The following is a 21592-nucleotide window of genomic DNA, read 5'->3' on the forward strand; positions in this document are numbered from 1 at the left end:
AAAAATGACTCAATGCTTGAATGCATAATTTTATTATAACTCATTTTTGGCTCATTTTCCCAAATTACTGAAATATTAACAACCCAGATACATTTACATCAGAATATCGACTCTGCATCAGTGGTCCAGGCATGTCTGATGCTTTTAAGTTACACTTTATTATGCATAAAAGTTTCAATATTGCATCAAAACAGTTCACCCTAAAATGAACTGGCATGTTTAGGCCTTACATAAAAGTATAAATCCAGTGCAATGTTTATTTTTATTGGCCATTACTCATATCTACCCATTCGTATATTTTTTTTGTTGCTTGAACAATTTTTATTTATACATTTAAAACACCCAATCTAAATCTAAAATACTTAAGTGTACAAACATTGTCAATATGGTAGCAAAAGCTAGAGATAACAATGTAAACCACTTTCTCCACAATTATTCAGTTTTTATCACTTTATTACAACTATTTTCATCTCTTGTAACAAATATTTATTAAACGAGCATTTTTCAAAATCATTTACGTCTGTAGGTCATCTTAAGCCACAGAGAAATCCCAACTTTGGAACCAAAACTCAACGGAGCGCATCAATCATGTCGGTAAAGAGGAGTGTGAGGAGAGAGCTACTGCTTACACATGGGCCACTAAGTGCTACGTAATGTGCAGCTGAGCATCCAAACAGGAATGAAGCTTGAAGCTTTAAAGCAAGAACAATAGATAGATTTGAAACAAAAACAACATAGCTGGTCATAAAAAAAAAAAAAGAATCAGAGCGTCAATGATGAAGACCAATAAAGAGCTGGTTTAAATGTGAATACATATGAAGGAGAAAATAAACATTGTAAGCTACAAGGATCGTAATGAGTCATGAGGTTTAATGAAGCCGTTCAGTTAATGAATATTTCTATAAACACCATTTAAACCAATCAGAAACATAAACTGAGGTTTAAAAGCAGAAGAAATGTTATAGGTGAGCATTTCCCACAGTTTCTGTGAAAAAGAGGCACAAATGCAGTCCAGGTTTTTCCTACTTTCACAAAGCAATTTATCTTTATCTTTTTGTGTGATAAACACCCATAAAGTGTCAACGGCAAATCAGCAGCAGCAAAACTACTAACAGTGCAGCTCACAAGGCGCAGCCAGCTCTTTCAGTCGCCGTCGCTCCACTGAGGTCGCTCTGTATAGACCAGGGGTCACCAATCTCGGTCCTGGAGGGCCGGCATCCTGCACGTTTTAGTTCTCTCCCTGGTGGCACAAACAACCTTTTCAGCATGTCAGTGTTCTTCTTAGGCCTTCTAACGAGCCATCATCTGATTCAGGTGTGTTAAACCAAGGAGAGAACTAAAACATGCAGGAGGCCGGCCCTCGAGGACCGAGATTGGGGACCCCTAGTATAGACCAATGCATCGATGTGAAGGCACAATGTGCTTCCTCCAGCCTTAAAGCTCTCAAAGCTCCCAGCTTCCTCTCACTCAGTCCTGTGGCCCAGCTGTGTGGTGACCAGCATGTGGTAGACTCCCTTCTTTGCCAGCAGCTGCTGATGCGTCCCCTGCTCCACCACCACGCCTCCCTGGAAGACGGCGATGCGGTCGGCGTTCCGGATCGTGGAGAGACGGTGCGCCACGATGATGCATGTTCTGCCTTTGCTGGCCTGGTCCAGGGCGTCTTGCACCACCTGCAACGAAATGAAGGTACAACTGGCTCAGTGTCTTCAAGTTTTGGTGCGTCTTTCATGAACTGACGGGGGTAAGGTGAGGAAATTTTATTTATATAGCACAATTTCAGCAGTAAGGCGATTCAAAGTGCTTTACATGAAGAAAATCCAAACAAAAATAACAAACCAAAGGAAAGAAAAAGAATCAAATATTAAAGTATATAAATTTCTGTCATTAACCTAGAGCTCTGTCTCTTGTTTTTCTTTCCTATAGAAAGTACACCTGGCCCCTAGTTTCAGTGTTCATCATTCTGGAAAAAACAAAAACCTATCATTACAAATGAGTTCCTCCTTTTTAATCATTCAGACTTCTGACATCACAGCAGCACCCCGTTTACAGATTCAATAATGGACGCTGGCATCTATGGATCAATTTATAAACTGAGGGACAATCAGATATGTGTCCGATTTAAGATTTTTTTGGGGGGGGTGAAATGATTAGGATTGAACCATATAGACTGTCATGGGTCGCATATCGGAAACACACTTTAATATTGTTATATGACAAATGTGTCCCTTTGAAGGCCAAGAAAATAAAAAAAAACTTTTTTTCTAGCGAAACAATCACACTTTCTTGCATCTCCACTGTTGATTTTGTTTGCCAAGCTGCTTGGAGGTCATTTAGTAACCTGATATCCAGAGACAGAACAGAAAGGACAAACCTTCTCGCTCTCTGTGTCCAAAGCAGAGGTGGCCTCGTCGAGGAGCAGCACTTTCGGGTTGCGGAGGATGGCCCTGGCGATGGCCACTCGCTGCTTCTGACCGCCGGACAGCTGAGTCCCCTTATCGCCCGCCTGAGTGTCGTACTTCTGCTCAAGCAGACAGAAACGGAGTGAGCGGCACAGCAAGACGTTAATGGAAGCAGCTTCCTGTAATCCAGCCTCATGTTCCCAGGAAATTTATGTTGTGGGAATGGAAGGAAGTTCCCTTCCTGGAGCGTATTTTGTCCTAATCATTGAAAACAGCTTAGACTGAGTTTAAAGATGAGCGAATAAAAAGTTGACAAAAGGCATCATCTGGTGAATTACAGCTTTAAATCTGGTGCTGACAGTTCTCCATTTGTAGATAATGGATCCTAAACTGTGAATTACTAATTATTTTGCAGTTCAAAAACATAATCAGTGAGCGCGACTACGTTCAAGTTTATAGTCTTTAAAAGTTTGAACGCATGTCTGAGCGTCAGTGCAAGTCAAGAAGGGTTTTTATCTGTTCCTTAAATGAAACAGATTTTCACATTAAGTTTCAGATTTAATAATTGAAAACCAGAAGTAAGGTAATAATGAACACATATTTCCAAACCTGAGAAAATATGATCAAAACCACGTATTCATATAACAAATCAGAACTTTAAAACCTCCTATAAATTTTATCTGATGGACCAGAGACCTTCCAAACCTCATGAAGATACCTTCTTGATAAAAACTGCTAAAAATCATCTCAGATTTTAGTTGCAGCTTTAAAACCTTTCCTAAATAAAAATCCTTTGGAAAAAAGTCTGTTGTTTCAGTTTTCATCACACTGTTTGGATAAACGTTCCTCCAGATTGTTTCTGTCTTATCTGAAGCTGTAATTCTGTTTCACAATCATCACGGCTCATATCTCTGCCTGCTGATCATATATCAATATACAGTCAATAAATTAGAACGTGTGTTCAGATGAAACTCGTTTGTCAAATTAAAAAGGGATCTTTAGAAAATAACAGCCATTAAGCAGGTATTAAACATACATTTCTGTATTCGAAATTATTTTATGAAACTGCTGTAATATTCTAGTCATATTTTTTAGCTGTAGGTGGAAAAGCATCACAGTTAAAAGAAATAAAGGATTGAAAAAATCTGTCTGTGATTAATTAATCTGTATGATGTGTTTCATTTAGTTGAGCAACTAAAATAAATAATATTTCAGTTTACATGACTCTAAATTTTTTGCCACACTAAGACGATTAAAGGATGAAAAAGGCGTCACGTCAAACCAATCCTTAATCCTCAAACCACTGATGATGTGTTGCAACTTTCAACAATGTTGGTGAGTGACTAGTAATTTGATGTATATGAATGTTTTCTGTTGTAAATTGCCTAAATTATTCTCAAAACTAAAATAAAGAAATATAATAAAAAAGTCGCAAAAACATGAAAAACACAATAACATCTACTTTAATGTCTCCCTATGTATTTACTGTGGTGAGTATATCAGATTTTGCCAAGTCAGTCAAATAAACATGAAATCAGAGTAATCATCAGTTTGCTTGACGTGTATTTAATTCAGGATTATTATTCTTAAAGCTTGCTATTTTGTAACAATACGCCATTAAGAATGTTTTTCTTTGTATATTTTTAACTATCTCAATCTTTTAAAAATATATATTTGGCAACATATATTTGTTATATGAAAACTAATGTAATTTTAACATCTGTTGAAGGAGTAACACCACACATTTCCAGTGACTTATGTCCATGTAGCGTCAGAGGAGCATCACTTTCCTTATGCAGTTATTTAAACCTCTACCTGACCTGAGAGGAGGGATGAATCCAGGAAAGTCCTGTTGATCTAAAATGAGCTGAATAAACACATCTACCTGAGGCAGTTCATTTATGAAGTTATGAATGTTGGCGGCTTTGGCAGCTGCCTCTATCTCCTCCATGGTGACTTTGCGGGTGTTGTCCCCGTAGGCGATGTTTTCTGCTAGCGTGCAGTCGAACAGCACCGGCTCCTGGGACACGATGCCGATCTGAGATCTGAGCCAGCGGATGTTCAGCTGTTTGACGTCGATGCTGTCCATCACCTGGAGAGCGGAGCAAAAAAAAAAAAAAAATGAAGATGCTTTAATGTTGAATGTAGTGGAATAAAAGTCAAAAATACCCACGAGTAAATCTACTTAAGTGTACTCGAGTACAGCAACAAGGCTCTTGTATTTCATTACATCCCACTGTCTGAAGGCCATATATTGTTAAATTTTCCAATGCTTGTGATCTCAGATTGATTTCAGACTAATTTGTTTTGTATTAAGGGAGATCATAGTTATTTTGTCAGCTTTAGAAGACGATTCTTCTATTTGGTGTAATTTGATCTTCTCAGCTTTCATCTATGATCTATTAAATTGTTAGTTGCGGTTAAAATGTATGTTATTAATCATTATCTTCTATAAGATTAGGTTACTTATGAGTCATTTTAAAATTTAATCTGTCAAGCTTTCAATGTTTACAGAAAACATTTTCTCTCTTGCCTATAGAAACAGTTCCTAATAATTTACTAAAAAAGGGTAAGGTTGTAACATGTCGAAAAATCTTTCATACTATTATATCTAATTTAATCTTTTCTTTTTATTTGGCTGAGAATAAAACAATAGCAGTTGGTGTTAACAGCAGCAGATAAAAGTAAATGCTCCCCATCTGAACTTCATAAATTGTTTTGTCTTGTTTTATAGATGAAGGTTCACCTGTTAAATTTACCTTGTAATCTCTCAATGAGCCAATAAACACAGACTGCAGCTAAACATTAACCGTCAACAGGAGGAGCTGGCTGGTTGCAGAGCGGAGGTGTGTGTGTGTGTGTGTGGGCGTGTGTGTGTGTGTGTGTTGGGTCCTCACCACTCGGCCCTCTCTGGGGTCGTAGAACCTCTCCAGCAGCTGGATGGTGGTGCTCTTTCCACAGCCACTGCTCCCCACCAGGGCTAGAGTTTCTCCCTTCTTCACACTCAGATTCAGGCCTCGCAGGATTGGGATGTCAGGCCGAGACGGATAGTTAAACTTCACACCCTCAAAGCTCACGTTACCATCAAATGTGTCCTGGGGTCAGAGAGAGAGAAAGAGAGAGAGAGGAGGTGTTGCGTGACAATGAGTTTGCTTAGCGACCCGACTGTACTGTTAGCGCTGTATGGTGGGTGTGTGTGGCTCAGTGTGTTCGGCTCGGTGTGTGTGGCTTGGTGTGTATGGTGGGTGTGTGTGGCTCGGTGTGTGTGACTCGGTGTGTGCGGCTCGGTGTCGTACCGGCGTGTCTCCCTGCTCAGACAGATTGTCGATCTCTGGCTCTTTGTTCAGCAGCATCAGCAGGTGGGAAGCGGACATTTTGGCCTTGGCGTAGTTTGGAGCGAAGGAGTTGGCCTCGCCGACGGCCATGGCTCCGAACAGAACCGCAGAAATCACACTGACACAGACCAGCAAAACACACATTAGAGGGGTGAACTGCCTACAAAGCTGATCTGACTGCAGACACTGGGGTGTGTGTGACAGGGTTTTACCTCAACATTATCCATGTGACGTTTGTCAGGATTTGTTTATTTATTCATTGAATTAATTTGGTTTAGTCAACAAGGTGTTTCTCCAGACATTTCTTGGTGTTTTTAAGTTCTGTTACGCTGCTGTTGACAGCTGGTGGTTACCATAGCAACCTGCAGCCGACAGCTCCTCCCCCTTTTTTACTGCTGCTGTTTGTAACTGACTTAGGATCAGCCCTGTGTTTTCTTTACAAGTGTGGAATAAAATAATTATTTACAGTATGTTTGCTTTTATTAGAAGTTTATTTGATATTAATCTTACAATGTTTAACCAGTTTATTGTATTTTACTCTGGCTTACAGAGTCATTGTTTCTCTTCTGGCCTTCACAAGTTTGCTCCAGTGTGTGAGAAGCCTAGCAACAGGAAATAAGTAAATAACCGTCAGACCTCCGGAGTGACAGACCAGACCCAACGGCTGAGTGATTATTATTAGGAAGATTATTATCAGGCAGAATATTCTGCCTGAAACTGGTTTTTAACTAAAGGTTACATTTTTCTCACTATGTGTATTAATCTGATAAGCCTTTTTTAGAATATCGGCGATGACACCCTGTCTGTGTGCGAAGGGCATTAAAGACTATATATAGAGAAGTGACTCCTTTGTCTAGTTAGGTCTCTCTGCTGAGTTCTCCATCTGTACAAATGTAATAAAGCTGTGTTTTGTTCTCTCTTTTTAACAAGGTTTGGACTTTGTTAATTTCTCGCACTCGACACAAGTGTTATATTTTAACATATATTTTAGACAAATTTTACCATATACAGTTTCATGAGTGATTTTTGCTACGTTTTGTAGCCATAGTCTGTTTTTTTTTTTATTGTTTCTTTTGACATTAAACAGAAAATTCTCATTATTCTATGATTTCATCACTAAATGAACTAATCCTGATAATATTTAAACCAATTTAGTCATACCTAATCAACAAGTGAGAACTGAATCATATTATTTTACACAGCGTTTGATTTCATCTGTAAATGTTTTCTGTCAAGTTTACTAGAAAGGCCGTTTTGGTTTTAATAATTTGCCTCAGAGACTCCAACATGAGAGAAGTTAATATTTATAGTTTTATGTGGTCGTACAGCTCAGTGAACTTCGGACTCTCTCTTTAGATAACAGACACAATACGAATGGGGGCCATAAGTCCTTCCAGCAGTAAACTGCTCCATAACTGTATGATCCCAACACGTGTTTGTATGTGTAGTGAATCACCACAAGGACAGGTGTAGTGATTAACGCCATAAAAGAGTCCTCTAGTTTGTCTAGATGTTCTCAGTTGAGGAACATTTTTCTGATCCCAAGCTGGCTGTTGGCATGATGAGGAGACAGAATGTCACTCACAGAAACACTCCCTCCACATCCATCCTCCCTTCTATGATCAGCCAGGCGCCGAATCGAAAACAGGCTGCGTAGGCAAAGTAGATCATCGCCTGGGAGAAGGAGAAGGTGAAGCCATACACATGGGCCTTTTTCTGAGAGTTCCTGTGCAGAAATTATGGGAAAGTCAAGTTCCTGATGAGAAATGTTCAGCTTAAATTATATCTGATTAAATATCTTGGACTTACTTATAAGGAACTACAAGATTTTCCTGATACAAAGACTCAAATTTTGGTTCTCTTGTGAGAGAGGCAACAGTACGGATGTTCTCTATAGCCTCTGTGGCTATCTGTGGATGAAGAGCATAAAAACCCATTAGTCTCATCACAGAGTCTGCAGGAACCTTTACAGAAGGTCAATCCCCACCTTTCCAGCCTTCTCCAGCTCCTTTTTGTCTTCGGCCGCATGTCCAGTGAGCATTTTCATCTGAACGGCTCCGGCCAGCGCGATGACGGGCACCACGGCCAGAACCAGCAGCGTTAGCTCCCAGCCGTACACAAACGCCAGAATCACACCGGTGCCGAGGTTGGCGATGTTCTGGGCGAACGTCGCCAAGCGCACTCCTGACGCCTGAGGAATTAGAAAAAATAAGGACAGAACATCGGGGATGTTCGCTGTGGATCTCTGATACCAACGAGCTTCAGGGAGCTGCGACTCACCCCCTGCACTTGGGCTGCGTCTGTCGCCAGTCTGGTGGTGAGCGCCCCGATGCTGTTTTTGGGGCTGTCAAACCACCCGAGATCCTGCAGCCCAACAATGATAAGACCCGTCACAACAACAACAACAACAACAACTGTGGCGGGAGAATAAATTGCCCCAGAAGTTATTTTAATAAACAATAATATTGATGTTTGGGGACCATTTATGTAATATCATGTAATGGCAAAAATAATGTAAGAAAACATTATCAAAGATCAACGAACTTTAAATTCAAATGAACATTGAACAGTGAATATCCAAAATAAATAAACAGAAGAGAAACAAATGAAATGAAATATAAATAAAATTGTCAAAAAAAAAGAAAAAAATGCTAGTTAAGACCAAAGCACCAGAATGAAGCCTTTCGACATCCAGTTTTTAGTGACAAGACAAAAAACAATAAATCATGCAGCTGAAAATTACTGAAAATGTATTGCAACAAGGCTGTCTATCTATTGTATAAAAATGTTTTGTTAATCCTGAAAAAAAGCACAAAAAATTCAATGAAATCTTCCTTAATGTTTCACTTGTAATACAAGATAAAATAGCTGACAGCAATCGGTTTCAATAGTAAAAATAGGATCCTGTAGCACAAAAACCTACATAAAGATGGTCTACAGTTTGGAAATAGACACGTTTAATAATTCACAAATAAAAAAAGACTTGTAAGCCCACCGTTACTACTGTTCTAGATACACAAGACTGACTGATTCAGCTAAAAATTTACAGAAGAAGTACATGGCAACAAGATTAATGTTTCATTCAGCTTGAACACACACCTGTCTCATCATGGACTTGAAGGCACTGAGCCTCAGCTTCAGGGTGAGAATTTCTCCAGATTTTCCAAAACAGAATCCCTGGAAAGAAAACATGATCAGATGTCAGAGTCGTTGCAGATGCATTAATTAATCATCAGTCGCTCTGCAATCTTTACTTAGTGTTGGAAGGTGGCAACATGCAGGAGCTGTGAAGTAAATTAACACTGTAAGATGAAACTGTGCGACATCCTGATCGGGGTTAGGGTGACATTTGTGTTGCAGATTAACATCGTGGATTTTGTTTACAGAGTGGATAGAGTGGCTGACTGAATCTCTGTGTTACACATGTTAATGGAGTCGTTCACATGTACAATCATTATGAACAAATCATACAGCACAGCGACTGATATGAACACTCAGAGTTTCTTTTTTTTTTTTTACTAAAGCATCTTTTAGCTTTGATATTGAAACAAGTGGAATATTTTGATTTTAAATGATTTAATATGTTTGAATTTCTGTGCAGCAATTTATTTTATATGCTCTTTTCTTGTTCCTCACATTCAAATTTGGATTGTGAGGAACAATTGTTCATATTAATACAGCTTTATTATTAACACAGAAGATTAAACCAGACTAACATTGTGTCTGTGTCCAGTGAGAACAAAAGCCAATGATTGTGTGCCTACCTGTAGAAACATGGTGAAAAAGCAAACAACTCCGATAGCGACAAACATGAGTGAGAAGAAGTTTGATCTTTCTCTGACAAATTTTTCATCTGTCTCTGCAAACACCTAGGAGGAAATAAAAGCAGTTGATTCACTACAAAGTTTCCAGAAGATATAAATCTATATATATATATATATACACAAATATAAAATCTACTACAGCACTGGCAGCGACTTACAGTGATAATCTTGGAGAAGAGGACAGCAAACAGAGGCTGTATGGCTCCGTTTATCGTGGCACAAATCAGTCCCACCAGAATATAAGGCCACTCAGAAGCATTGAGGCGCAGAACCCTAAAGAACGACACTATGGGAACGTCCTCCTCCTGCAGAGGAAAATTTGAAATTTGATGTCTGTTAGATAACAAGAATCAGAGCTGAAGTTTATTAATCGAATGTCTTATTCTTCCTCTGCAGAAATGCAAACACAAGGCTCACTTCTTCTGCTTTGTCCTCATCGTTCTTTCCCTTTTCTTTTTCTCCTTTCTCTCCAGCTGAAGCAGCGAACGACGATCCTCTTGTAGACTTCCTCCTCAGCAGCGTAGACTCACTCATGGGGTCTTTCACGGGGCTTTTCTCACCTGGGGACAGCTCGCCTTCATCCTCACCATCCTCTTCTTTCTGAAAGGTCTGCAAAGAGGACAAAGGAAAACCACAATGAACTTCATTTACCAGAGAGCATTTGGAGAAACCGGTTGGTGTTTCCCTATTACCTGCATGGTGACCAGCGTGTGGTAGACTCCGTGTTTCGCCATCAGGTCGCTGTGAGTGCCCAACTCTACAACTTTACCTTTCTGGAAGCCTGCAATCACGTCGGCATTTCTGATTGTTGAGAGGCGGTGAGCCACAATTAGAGTGGTACGACCCAGTCGCACCTGAGCACCCAACGACATGACGGTTCATTGAAAAACAAATGCAAATCCTCAAACCAAAGACTGGAGGTCCTCTTAGCAGTCATTTTGATGATTGCACATCGCAGAAGCTCTACCTTATCGAGTGCAGCTTGAACAATGGTCTCGCTCTCAGCGTCCAGCGCCGACGTGGCTTCGTCCAGCAGAAGGATTTTGGGGTTGCGGACCAAAGCTCGAGCGATCGCAATCCTCTGCTTCTGTCCTCCGCTCATCTGAGTCCCTCGGTCACCGACCAGGGTCTCAAACTTCTGCTCAAAAACATAAAACCTCCACGTTAGCAAAACATATGCAGAGTAAATTAGTAATGCAGCTGAAATGGTAGCAAACTCCAGAGTTTACATCAGGAAGGTTCATGATGAAGTCGTAAGCGTTGGCTTCCTTGGCAGCTTGTTTGATCTCCTCCGGCGTCACGTCAGGCCGCCCGTAGCGGATGTTCTCGGCGATGGTGGTGGCGAACAGGATGGGCTCCTGGCTCACCACGCCGATCATTCCCCTCAGGTAGCTCACGTTAAGAGAGCGGATGTCGTGGCCATCGATTGATACCTGCAACAAATCAAAAACAGAAGATTCACACCCACAGTTATGATTTCGATCTACTCACTGACTAAATGTTTTTGAGCGGTGTTATTCTTTTGAACCATTACTAGAAAAAGTATGTTTTAACTAACTATGTACAAACAAACAACCACACTGCTGATGTTATAGTGAATGTTCAAATACAGACTTCCTTGTCCGAGTTTTATTTTCTTTCTGATGAGCATTCAAACTACATTAGAGGAAAATTTATGGAAAGATCCCTGTTTAAAATTACACGTCGCCTGCTGTAGGCATTGGTTACCAGAAATTTGTATTATAAAAAAGTTGCATAGAACATCCTACACATATTAAAAATATTGTGAATTTTACAGAAAACAATAATATGGCTGAATCATTCTAGAAGGGATAGAAATAAAAATCAAAGCCATTAGATTTTGTTTTACCCTTGTAGATTTTTACTGCATATCAGCAAAAATGCAGCTCCAGAAAACGTGGAAAAGGGCTCCCAAATATTACAGTCTTCCTCTAAATTTGGATTATTTTTTAAACTAACTTTACTTCCAAAGGATTTTACTTGGAACTTAGTGTACCATGACCTGACAAAATGTTTAGAAACATGACTTACAAATCCTTCCTGAGGATCGTAAAACCTCTGCAGCAGCTGGATCGTCGTGCTTTTACCACATCCACTGCTGCCCACCAGCGCCATGGTCTGTCCACTGCTCACACTTAAACACATTCCACCTAATATCTGGAAAAGACACCAATGTTAGGTTTGTGATGCACTTTGAAATTACACATTTTTAAATTTGTTTTATCAGGAAGAAAAAAAAACCCAAAAACGTATTGAGATTAAAAATCTCATTTACAAGCGTGTCTTGGGCTTTTGAGTAATTGTGAAAGGTCAGGAACCGACCTTGACATCAGGCCTGGAGGGGTAGCTGAAGTGGATATCTTTGAACTCTATGTTTCCTTTGATGAAGTCCGGCTTAAAGCCCGTCTCTGAATAGCTGTCGATGGTTGGGTTCTGTGGAGAAAACAGCGTGTAAAGGTTTGCCGTTTGTCCAAACTGGGATGAAAAAAATATTCCTATAATAACCTCAAACAAACAATAGGAGGAAGGCCGTTTGCCTTCCAGGTTAGGGGGAGCATGTTTAACTCGACCAAATGTTTATTTCCACAATTCTTTGTGTTTTGACTTCTTTTCTTGATGCAGTAAGACTCAAACACATGCAAAGATTATTCTCAGCCCTGCTTTGCAGCTGATAAATGTTCGGCCTCAGCCTTCATCAACCCCCGTTCTTCTGAAGCTTCAGATATTTAGCTTTTTTTTATTTCATGTTTTCAAAATGTCCAACATAAATCTCAATACCCTTTTTCCACTAGAAAGAGTTCTCAAACTCTTTTCAAAAGAATTTGAGAACTTGACAAAAAAAAAAGCTGGTTAAAACTTTTTTTTTTTTTTTTACAGTGCTGCATGTGTTGGTAAACTGCAAATGTTTCATTGGAGGCCCTTTGTAATTACACATTAAAACTTATCTATAAGTCACCTTTGTACCTTGCAACAAAATGGACAAGAGGAAGGGATACATAAAAACACAACAGTATTTCAGATTTGTGTCAACATGCAAACACTTATTGGTCAGTGATTTGGAGCATGAACGCCTCACACACACCAAGATCACAAATAATCTAAACAAGCTACTTATTTTACATAAACACGTATTAAAACATTTTTTTATTCAAATATCAAAGTTAAAATACATACAATTAATATAACGAATAAAAAAGGTGGATTAATATTCACAGTGTGGATGTGAATTTACTGAGTTGAGGTAGATTTACGATAAACTGAGCCACAGCTGCGCTGCTTCAGCCGAATGACCTGCAGTTCCTCCTCTGAAGCAGCAGGCGCTCCAATTAGAGAAAAATCCTTCACATCATTACAGTTCGGTCTGTCGGCTGCTTCAAAGCCGCTCCACGGAGTGCCAAAGTGCAGCAGAGCACATTCAGTGATAAAACCTGACAACTCTCCCGCAGGAGGAAAATAAAGCGTGCTTCGGGTCACATCCGTTTCGTTACTCACGTGATCGATGATGTTGTACACCTTGTAGGCGGCTCCGCGGGCGCTAGCAAACGTCTGGATGTTGGGAGAAGTCTGCCCCATTGCAAACACTCCAATAATCACAACAAAGAACACCTGATAAAGTGTAATGTTAATATTAGCTGCTTTAGCAGAAGCTTCTTTAATCCATAAAGGAGCAAATTAAATGATACAAAGTGTGTTTACATACAGTGAGCACAGTTCCGATGGTGTACTCCTTACTGAGGATGAGGGTACTGCCGTACCAAAAGGCCAGAGCGTAAGACAGGTAGATCATCAGGAAGGTGAATCCCATGGCGATGTTAGCAGAGATCGCCTTCCTTATCCCCATCGACTTAGCATCCTCCAGGTTCTTGTGATATCTGGGATACGGCAGAAATGCCCAGAGCCAGGCATGGAAAGGAACAAAAATGCACAAGCGAAATTAGATTGCAATGAAACAGAAGCACGACAAATGCAGCATTAGTGTCGGCACAAAAGGGTTTTATCCAGTTACAGCCTTTCCCTGCTGACTCTATAATCATTTTACCTCACAACAATCGTACATAAATGTTTTACTTTGTTCAACAACAAAAAAATACTCCAGTTCCTCCCAAAAAAATGCTCTTAGATGAAACTGCAGCTGATGTTTAGCTTCAACACACACACACACACACCTCTCGATCTCCTTCTTTTGTCCGCTGAAGGCGAACACTGTCCTGACGGCGGAGAGCACTTCCTCCGCCACAGCGCCGGCTTTGGCATATGCACTCTGCTCTTTGCTTGTGAAGTTCGCCAGCAGCTGTTGAAGCAGCGAGTTGAGAAGAATATCAGAAAGAAATACAGAATTTTTTTTTAGATTCAGTAGAACAGCATTCCACAACCTTATGTTTAAACTACCAGAAAAAGCTTCACTTATTTAACTGCAGAACTAGAGGTTGTGAATCAGAGAATGGCGTCAGTACTGCACCTGAAATAACCTGATGTTAGAGCAGCCTTACACAAGTTTATGTCTTCAATTGTTGTATGTGTATTTAAACAGGGCAAGGACAGGAAACACCCGGCCAAAAATTGACTATTTTACATCATGTCAGGACTATTACATCATATATTTTCCTTTTGATGACCAAACAACCAAATATATTATTTTAACTTTTAATTCATGTTTACCAGCTAAGGGAAAACAGAATGCGACGCTTTTGCTGTGAGATTTTTTCTAAATTTGCAATAGAAATAAACCTGTCAATAGAAAAAATAGGAACACTGTATCCCGAATAAAATGACCTAAGAAATAAAATCCCTACTTGGAGAGCTTACATTACCTTACCTTACTGAAAAGTGCAGCTGAGATGCCCAGAGCCGGACTCACAGCCAGGATGACCAGGGTGAGTTTCCAGCCTCTGGTGAAACCGATGATGAAGGCTGCGATGAAGCTGCTGAAACTTTGAATCAACATCCCCACCTTGTCACCGATGCCCTCTTGGATTTTGTAGACGTCACTGCAAATGAGGACAGAACCGCCGAGTTCACCAACAGTCACCAGAATATCGTAACATTCCCACTTCACAGACCTCGACTCTGCTTGTATGGGACGGACATGAAGCTGTGTGTGTGTGTGTGTGTGTGTGTGTGTGTGTGTGTGTGTGTGTGTGTGTGATTTCTCTGCTACCCACTCTGTGAGGCGCGTGTTGAGCTCTCCTGTCTCGTTGACATCGAACCAGCCGATGTCCTGCTGCATGATTCTGTGGAAAAACAACTTGCGGATGCGCTTCACCTGCCGTCCGGCCGCCAGCGTCCAGAGGGACACCTGCAGGTAGGCGGCAATCAGCACCACGGCTCCCAAGATGGAGTAGTAGATGGCAAAGCTGGGGGAGCGAACACACAGAGCCTGACTTAGAACTGGATTTGGACACAGTTCCTTGCGGTCGAGTTGATTATATAAAACCTTACGTCGTCATTTCCTTCTCTAAAGTGGTGAACATGTCTGGTGGGAATGAGGAATCTGAAAACAGAAATTGCATATTATTAACATTGCCTCTGTAATGTTCTCAATTGGCTTTAAAGAAAATCTTTAAATAAAAAGGAGAGATTTGAACAAATTTTACAAAATAAAAAGGTTTTTTTTAAGTATACAGAAAAAAAAAAAAAAAAAAAGCTAATTCTGTGTTGTTCATGTTTTGGCTGATGATTTTTGTTGTGGCGACTAACTGCTATTAGCAACAGAAGCCAAAACTAATGAATTACTCTTCATTTTCTTAGTTAAACCTCAAAAGGAACATTTTCCCTGATTTGTGCTTTACAGAAATGTGACCCATTAAAAAGGTTAAGAACAGGATTTTCCACCATCACCTCCCCTCTGGTCTTGACAGAGATGGTACAGCGCAGCGATCAGCAACAATGTAATTCAATGTAATTCATTTTTTTTGCTCAGTGCAATTAGGAATTTAACAGCAAATGTAAAACAGATAGGAAATTAAAATTGAGAAAAACAATAGGCTGAATTCTTTGGTCAAACTTGTAAACATAAACCCATCAAATGGTTCAGAAAGTGCAATTAGAAATTCCAAATGTAATGTGAAACAAATAAAGCAAAGTATAAAATTAGACTAAATAGATCTGTCCTTTATGGACCAAATTGTCATGGATATAAATCTAAAATTATTTTTCAAAAAACGATATTGGTCATGAATACAATAAGTTACAATAAGTTTTACTGAGAGATAAATCGTCCCGGAAGTTATCGCGATAAACAATAATATTTCAAATATTATCATGGCAGTAGTATAGTAAGGCAATAACAACAAATAAAATGAAAGATGGAGTTTCTGTAAACAAAATTGTCCTTAAAAGAAGTGGCTAATTGTGTCCAATGAGTCAGACTGAAGATTTTTGTCACATTTGCTATAAATCATGCAAATGAAAATGAGCAAGTTTGTTTTAATTTATTGATTATTTATTAATTGATTTATTCCTTATTGCGACAGGCCCAACCATGAAGTCACTCACTGGAGTAGTTTGCGGTGATGTTGGGATTGGCGCTGTTCACAAGACTGTCCGTCATGTCTCCAAAGACGATGCACATGAGAGGGAGAACGACCCCGTTGGCCACGGCCATCCCAGTCCCAATGAGGATCATCAGGATGTCCCAGCTGTCTGAAAACCTGAACTGCACGAGAAACACAGACTTCAGAGAGGTCCTGCAGGGGGGCGTTATCCGAAAACAGCAGGAGACCGGCGGAGTGAAGCCGAACAACAGGAGGATGTAATGCACTCCCATCCGATCTCCAGCTTCCCCTCGGACTGTACTTTTCACACACTGTCCTGTTATGCTTGTAAGAGCACACCTCACACAGCCTCGGCTTTAACACGAGGTTTTATGTCTTTCATTTCACTCTGCTCTCAGAAACTGCTTTACTGCTTTCCACACTTTTTAAATCAACAGAAAATGAAAACTGAATAACTGTTTTACAGATGAAGACACCTTTTCTCACAGGAGGGGATCAGAGGCGCTTACCACAGAGAGCGGGCCGACCATGGGCTCCTTCGGCTCCTTTTCCTTCTTCTTCTTCTTCTTACTTGTCTTTTCATCATTCTCTTCTTTCTCACTGTAACGGTTCAGCACAAAAGATGTTATCTAACAAATCGGCTTTTTATGAAATACTGCTTTATTCCTGAAGCATCAAAAATCTGATTTCACCCTGAAGAAGGTGGACAATAATTTGGTATGGAAAATTATAATTTAACATAAGTCCAAGTTTCTAAGCTGTTTATCTGTGTGTGATCGATTAAATATTTTAAAATCCTTCAGCTTGAACAAAGTGTTCTGGAAAACAGATACAAGTTAATTTTTAGAAAATTGCAAAAGGCTTAATATTAGATTCTGTTTTATTTTACATTTTTATCAATATCACTGTCACTTTAAAAGTACAGATGACTTTCAACTATCAAGGAAATATCCCAAACATCAGAGATAATGCCATTGATGACATAATGACAACACCTGTTTATTATAATAACAATAATTATTATTATAATAATAATAGATAATAGCATGGATAAAACCATGAGTGAGTGCTGAGGTTGACTTGATATGTACTTAGAAGAATAGCATATAATATTGTTCATTTCTATCCAGATTATTCTGTGTTTGGATGCTAGGTAGTAATTATTCATTGAATCAAACAGATCACTGTGTATTTCTTCACTCTGGTTAAGGGAAAAATAAAATGACTGGTAAACTTTTCTCTTCTTTGTTTCCATTCCTAACACAGCTCCTAGTTTTATATTAAAATACCAACTTTTTTTTTCTGAACTTGGTGGATATAAGTTTTCTTATTTTGTACATTGCTCACAGAATAATCCGAGTATCACATTAAAGTTTAATGTGTTTCTGCACAGTTTACAGTTCTTATAAAAACTGTAACTGATCCCGTCTTCAGCTGGACTTTCTACCTTGTAGAATTAGTGACTCTAATCATTTATCTTTTCTATAGTATACCTTTAAAAACGTGAGTTGTGTTATCAGTAGTTAAGCAAACAGGGGAAAAAATACTAATGTAAAATACAAGAAACAAAATAAATCTTAGAGTTATAAGTAGTAAGGTTAAAAGAATTAAATAGAAACATGTTTTTATTACCCTAAACTTCCATTTTGAAAATGTTTGGCTTCGGACTTCATTTCCATCTCGCTTTCCTTCCCCATGTTTGCGTCCTGTCAGAGGAGAGGAGCCTGTCAGTTCTTCCAAATCTAAACACCAACCTCATGTTTAGTATAAACTAACCTAAAAAAAGAAATTTTAAGTGTTCCGGTTCAGCTTGTGTTTATATACAAACATTTACTTGTATAAGTATGTAAGTAAATCGAAGGCATTTATTTTAAAACAGAAGAGAAATTGCGTTTTATCCCACAATTCACAGCATGGAGCGGTACCTGAATGTAAGGCGGAGAGGAGCAGACCTACCGTGTTTCAGCCGCCTTCCTTCCTCTCTCAGAGCCTTCTGCTTACTTCAATACGAGATGATCACAGTAAATGACGTCCCTCCTCTTCTTCCTCCGCTTCCTCCCTCCAGTCCCTCCTCACATGGCCAAGCAGCTTCTACAAATGAAACCGGTCCCGTCCCGAAATGTTTGCCTTCCTCTCAGCTTTGGCTCAGGCGGGTTTTGGGCTCCTATCAGTCGGACAGCCTCGGAGCTTCACTCATTTATTGCTTAATTATTGATTTGCTCTGTCGACAGCGGCTAGGGGCGTGGATCCAACCTGCACTTGTCCCAGCTTTGGTTTTTAAAGAACACCTTAAACGTTTTGATAATTAATTAACCGTAATGTAAATCTCTCTCCTCTTAGTAAAGGGAGCTGCTATATACTGATGTGGGAACAAGATCCATTGAAATCCATATGGAAATACATCTAGATCGATTTTAAATATAATAATTTCACAAAAGTGACACTCTTAAGGTTTACTAATCAAGCATGGTGATAATATAAATAGAAAAAAGCCATATAATTAAAGTGTACAAAGTAAAAGTTGTTCCACTAATAGTCCACTTCAAATTGTGATTTTCTGCTATTTAAGTAGTACAATTAAAATACATTAGTAGGAAATTATTTATCACAAAATAACACGTTTTAAGTCAAAACACACAAACTTTAAGTATACTGATGATACTTATATTTATTTTTCACATGTAAGTTTCTTATTACAAAAAACATACTTTTTATTTGCTTAGTTAAAACTATTGTATGTTTTTTTTTGTTTCCTGTTGAGCAGGAAACAAAATAATCTTTTGGTGGTTTTAGAATTTTAATGTTTATAATTTTTAGGCCCACAATTATTGTTGATTTGATGATTTTGGTTCATCTCACAAAACGTTTGGCACCACTGAGATATATAGCCAATAAATATTGATCTAAGATATCACAGAAATATCGCTAAGTGATTACAGTTCTAGGTTAAATAAGTTCTTTAAAACACACACAATGTGGATCATCTTTGGAAAATTTAATAAATTATCTTTTGCTAGTATTTAAAATTAGATTTTTTTAAAAACTTATTAATATTACAAATATATCTTTTAGATTAGCAATTTCCCGGCAACTAAAGTTCTGATATTGTAAAAAATTTTAAAAAAGCCTTAATAAAAACGACCACAGCCCTGCAATTAAATTCCAAACTGATAAAGATGATCTCAAGGGAACAAGGTAAAAAGGTATTTTATCTAATTTAGCATCATGCGCTATCTTTGTGCAGTATTTTATTACTTGTTTTACAGTGTTTTGTAAGATAATATAAAATGGATCCATATATCCTATTTTAAAATTGCAACCAAATCATTGATTCTATTATTGCCTCCATTGGTTTATGACACTAAAATCACCCATAACTGTATTCTTGTCACAGTGGAGGACAAAAGTTCAGCTGTCAAGCCTCAGTCAGTTATCAAAAACATCTCAGCTTCACAGAAAGTAAAATCCTCTTACTCTTAAAAGGTTGTAACTTCATTGCTCCTTAAACTCTGACTCTGTGTGAGTCACAGATAAGAAGCACCATAAAGCAAAATACTTTACCTCATATTTTTATAAGTACTGACGAGCAGTTTTACGTGGTCTAATTAGGCAAAAGTGGGGGACAAAATGATGTATTTTATGCTGTAAACTACATTTGAATTGCACTCTTCTGCAGTGTGACACAAAGGTCGTCATGTTTACAACGGGGTCACGTTTTCGCCTTTTACCTTTGCTTCCTGTCACGATCTCATGAGAAACTTCTGTGGTGTGGTTTTGTTAGCACTTTGATTCGAGCAAACGGTTCTGAAACTAAACCCACATACAGGATCTTTACTACAACATGTGAATACAAAATGATGATGGGATGATTTTATTTCCCTTTTTTTAATGTGTCGTGACTCGTGACAAAAGTTCACTTTGGTGAAACAACTCAGAGTTTTAGTATAATTATTTTGTTCTCTCAAACATTATCTAGTCGTCCTGAGGACATTCCTCCCTCTGTTACCAAAGTTCATGTCTCACCTGCTTCACATGCCACTGATCACCTCCCCAGCTTTTAAAAGCCAGTTAGTTTTGTTTATTTCTCATCTGTGTTTCTATTTTTGATTCATTTCTTGTTTTTTTTGTGCTCAGTTTAGTTTTTTTGTCTGTAATACTTGATTTACTCTGTATCAGTCTTTCCTCAATTGTTCATTTGTGTTTAGATCTGTCTTTTGTTAAATCTTGTGTATTTATTTTATTCCTCATTTCTGTTTACTGTTAGAGTTTGTGTTAATCTTCCTCTGCTCTTCTCGTGCCATCACTCTTTCTCTCCCTCAGCCTGCCTGTTTCGTCTCCACTCTGAGCTGCATCCTGTTGCTAATCAGCCACTTGTTCTCTGTTATCAATCTCCTCAGTAATAAAGATCATCATTCTTTGTCGCTCACTGCTGATTTCTTTTGCTTGCTCGGTTCCCCGTCTCATTACTCCTTCCTTGTCTTTTGTTCCTTGCTGGGATACCTTAGTTATTTTAAGTTCCTTTTTATTATTTTCATTAAGCATTTCATCACTTAGTCGCTACCTCAGCCTGGTTTGAATATTGGGTCCAATAATCACCAAAAACATGACAATCTTTCAGAAGTTTCACACAATGGCTTGCTAGAATTGTGGCCCATTCCTGAAATTGAAGCATCTGGTGATGTTAGCAAGGTCAATTGTTACACTAGATTTAAAAATACCTCTGGAGCAAAACCTGTCAAATCTCAACCACATCTGATGTTTAATTCCAAAATAAAAGCACGGCAACTTAGGGGGAAAAAATAAAAACGTGCTCTTTTAATAGGCTCTTATTTTGAAATTAGACATCAGATGTGGATGACATTTGCTGGCTGTGTTCTAGAGATGTCCCTCTGCCACCAAGAAGTGAGAGATGTCACTGGAAACAGAGAGTTTTACAGCATTGCTCAATGTCCCCAATTATTTCCGATACAGTAGGCCTATTTCTTTTTGCAACTGCATAAATACAAAGTCTAAACTTGAAGCCGCTGGGAATCTACTTGCAGTAGATCAAACATGAACCGGATGTGAGGTTTTACTCTGAAAGGTTGCCTAACGTCTTGTGCCGTGGCTAACTTTACCGCAGTACAATACTAACATCACTGTTTTTGAGCTCATATGTCTATTTATTCAGTGATGTAGCAGCAAAAAGGGGATTTAAATTGAAAATTTTGTTCACATATAACTTTCAATAGAATTAATTAATAAGTTAAAGATTTTATTCAAGTCCCGGCTCTACTTTTTTAAAAATAAAATCATGTCTGCTCCTGGTAAGCTATTGTTAGTGAACAACATGTGCCATTTTATGACACGTGATCACTATTCTGCTAAAGACAAAATGAATATATCCTAACCTTTGGTGTGTTTTGAATCCCAGTGGGCTACTGCATTAGGGCAGTAAAACATCCAGACTTTGTAATGACTGTCATATTTTCCGCTAGCCTCCCGGTCCTGCTGCTAACTGTCAGTGACAGTTCAGTGAT

At 38.8% G+C, this 21592-nt stretch overlaps 1 protein-coding gene across 1 annotated transcript; it reads right to left on the minus strand.

The window, feature by feature from the left end:
- Positions 1–16: 16 nt before the first annotated feature.
- abcb4 (ATP-binding cassette, sub-family B (MDR/TAP), member 4) lies at positions 17–21479 on the minus strand. The gene is made up of 29 exons (XM_044117243.1): positions 21464–21479; positions 18030–18164; positions 17706–17779; positions 16583–16673; positions 16075–16234; positions 15019–15070; positions 14742–14933; positions 14396–14567; positions 13746–13870; positions 13280–13451; positions 13072–13185; positions 11902–12012; positions 11611–11736; positions 10788–10991; positions 10526–10696; positions 10251–10412; positions 9976–10167; positions 9717–9863; positions 9499–9603; positions 8834–8911; positions 8015–8098; positions 7722–7925; positions 7544–7644; positions 7320–7460; positions 5696–5852; positions 5297–5494; positions 4285–4491; positions 2372–2518; positions 17–1670 (listed from the first exon to the last, which is right to left on the minus strand). Exons 3-29 carry the CDS (start codon positions 17768–17770, stop codon positions 1464–1466), a joined length of 3885 nt encoding a protein of 1294 aa, XP_043973178.1. The 5' UTR covers positions 17771–17779; positions 18030–18164; positions 21464–21479; the 3' UTR covers positions 17–1463.
- Positions 21480–21592: the final 113 nt, after the last annotated feature.

The sequence above is a fragment of the Gambusia affinis genome, linkage group LG05 (assembly GCF_019740435.1).
Source record: "Gambusia affinis linkage group LG05, SWU_Gaff_1.0, whole genome shotgun sequence".
Taxonomy (NCBI): domain Eukaryota; kingdom Metazoa; phylum Chordata; class Actinopteri; order Cyprinodontiformes; family Poeciliidae; genus Gambusia; species Gambusia affinis.

Excerpts from the sequence above, each read along its gene's own strand:
- abcb4 (XM_044117243.1), bottom strand. The coding sequence starts at position 17,770 with ATGGGGAAGGAAAGCGAGATGGAAATGAAGTCCGAAGCCAAACATTTT. Across the intron at positions 15,071-16,074 it reads CATCACCGCAAACTACTCCA|ATTCCTCATTCCCACCAGAC; the intron begins GTGAGTGACTTC and ends TTCTGTTTTCAG. Across the intron at positions 7,461-7,543 it reads AATCTTGTAGTTCCTTATAA|GAACTCTCAGAAAAAGGCCC; the intron begins GTAAGTCCAAGA and ends ATTTCTGCACAG.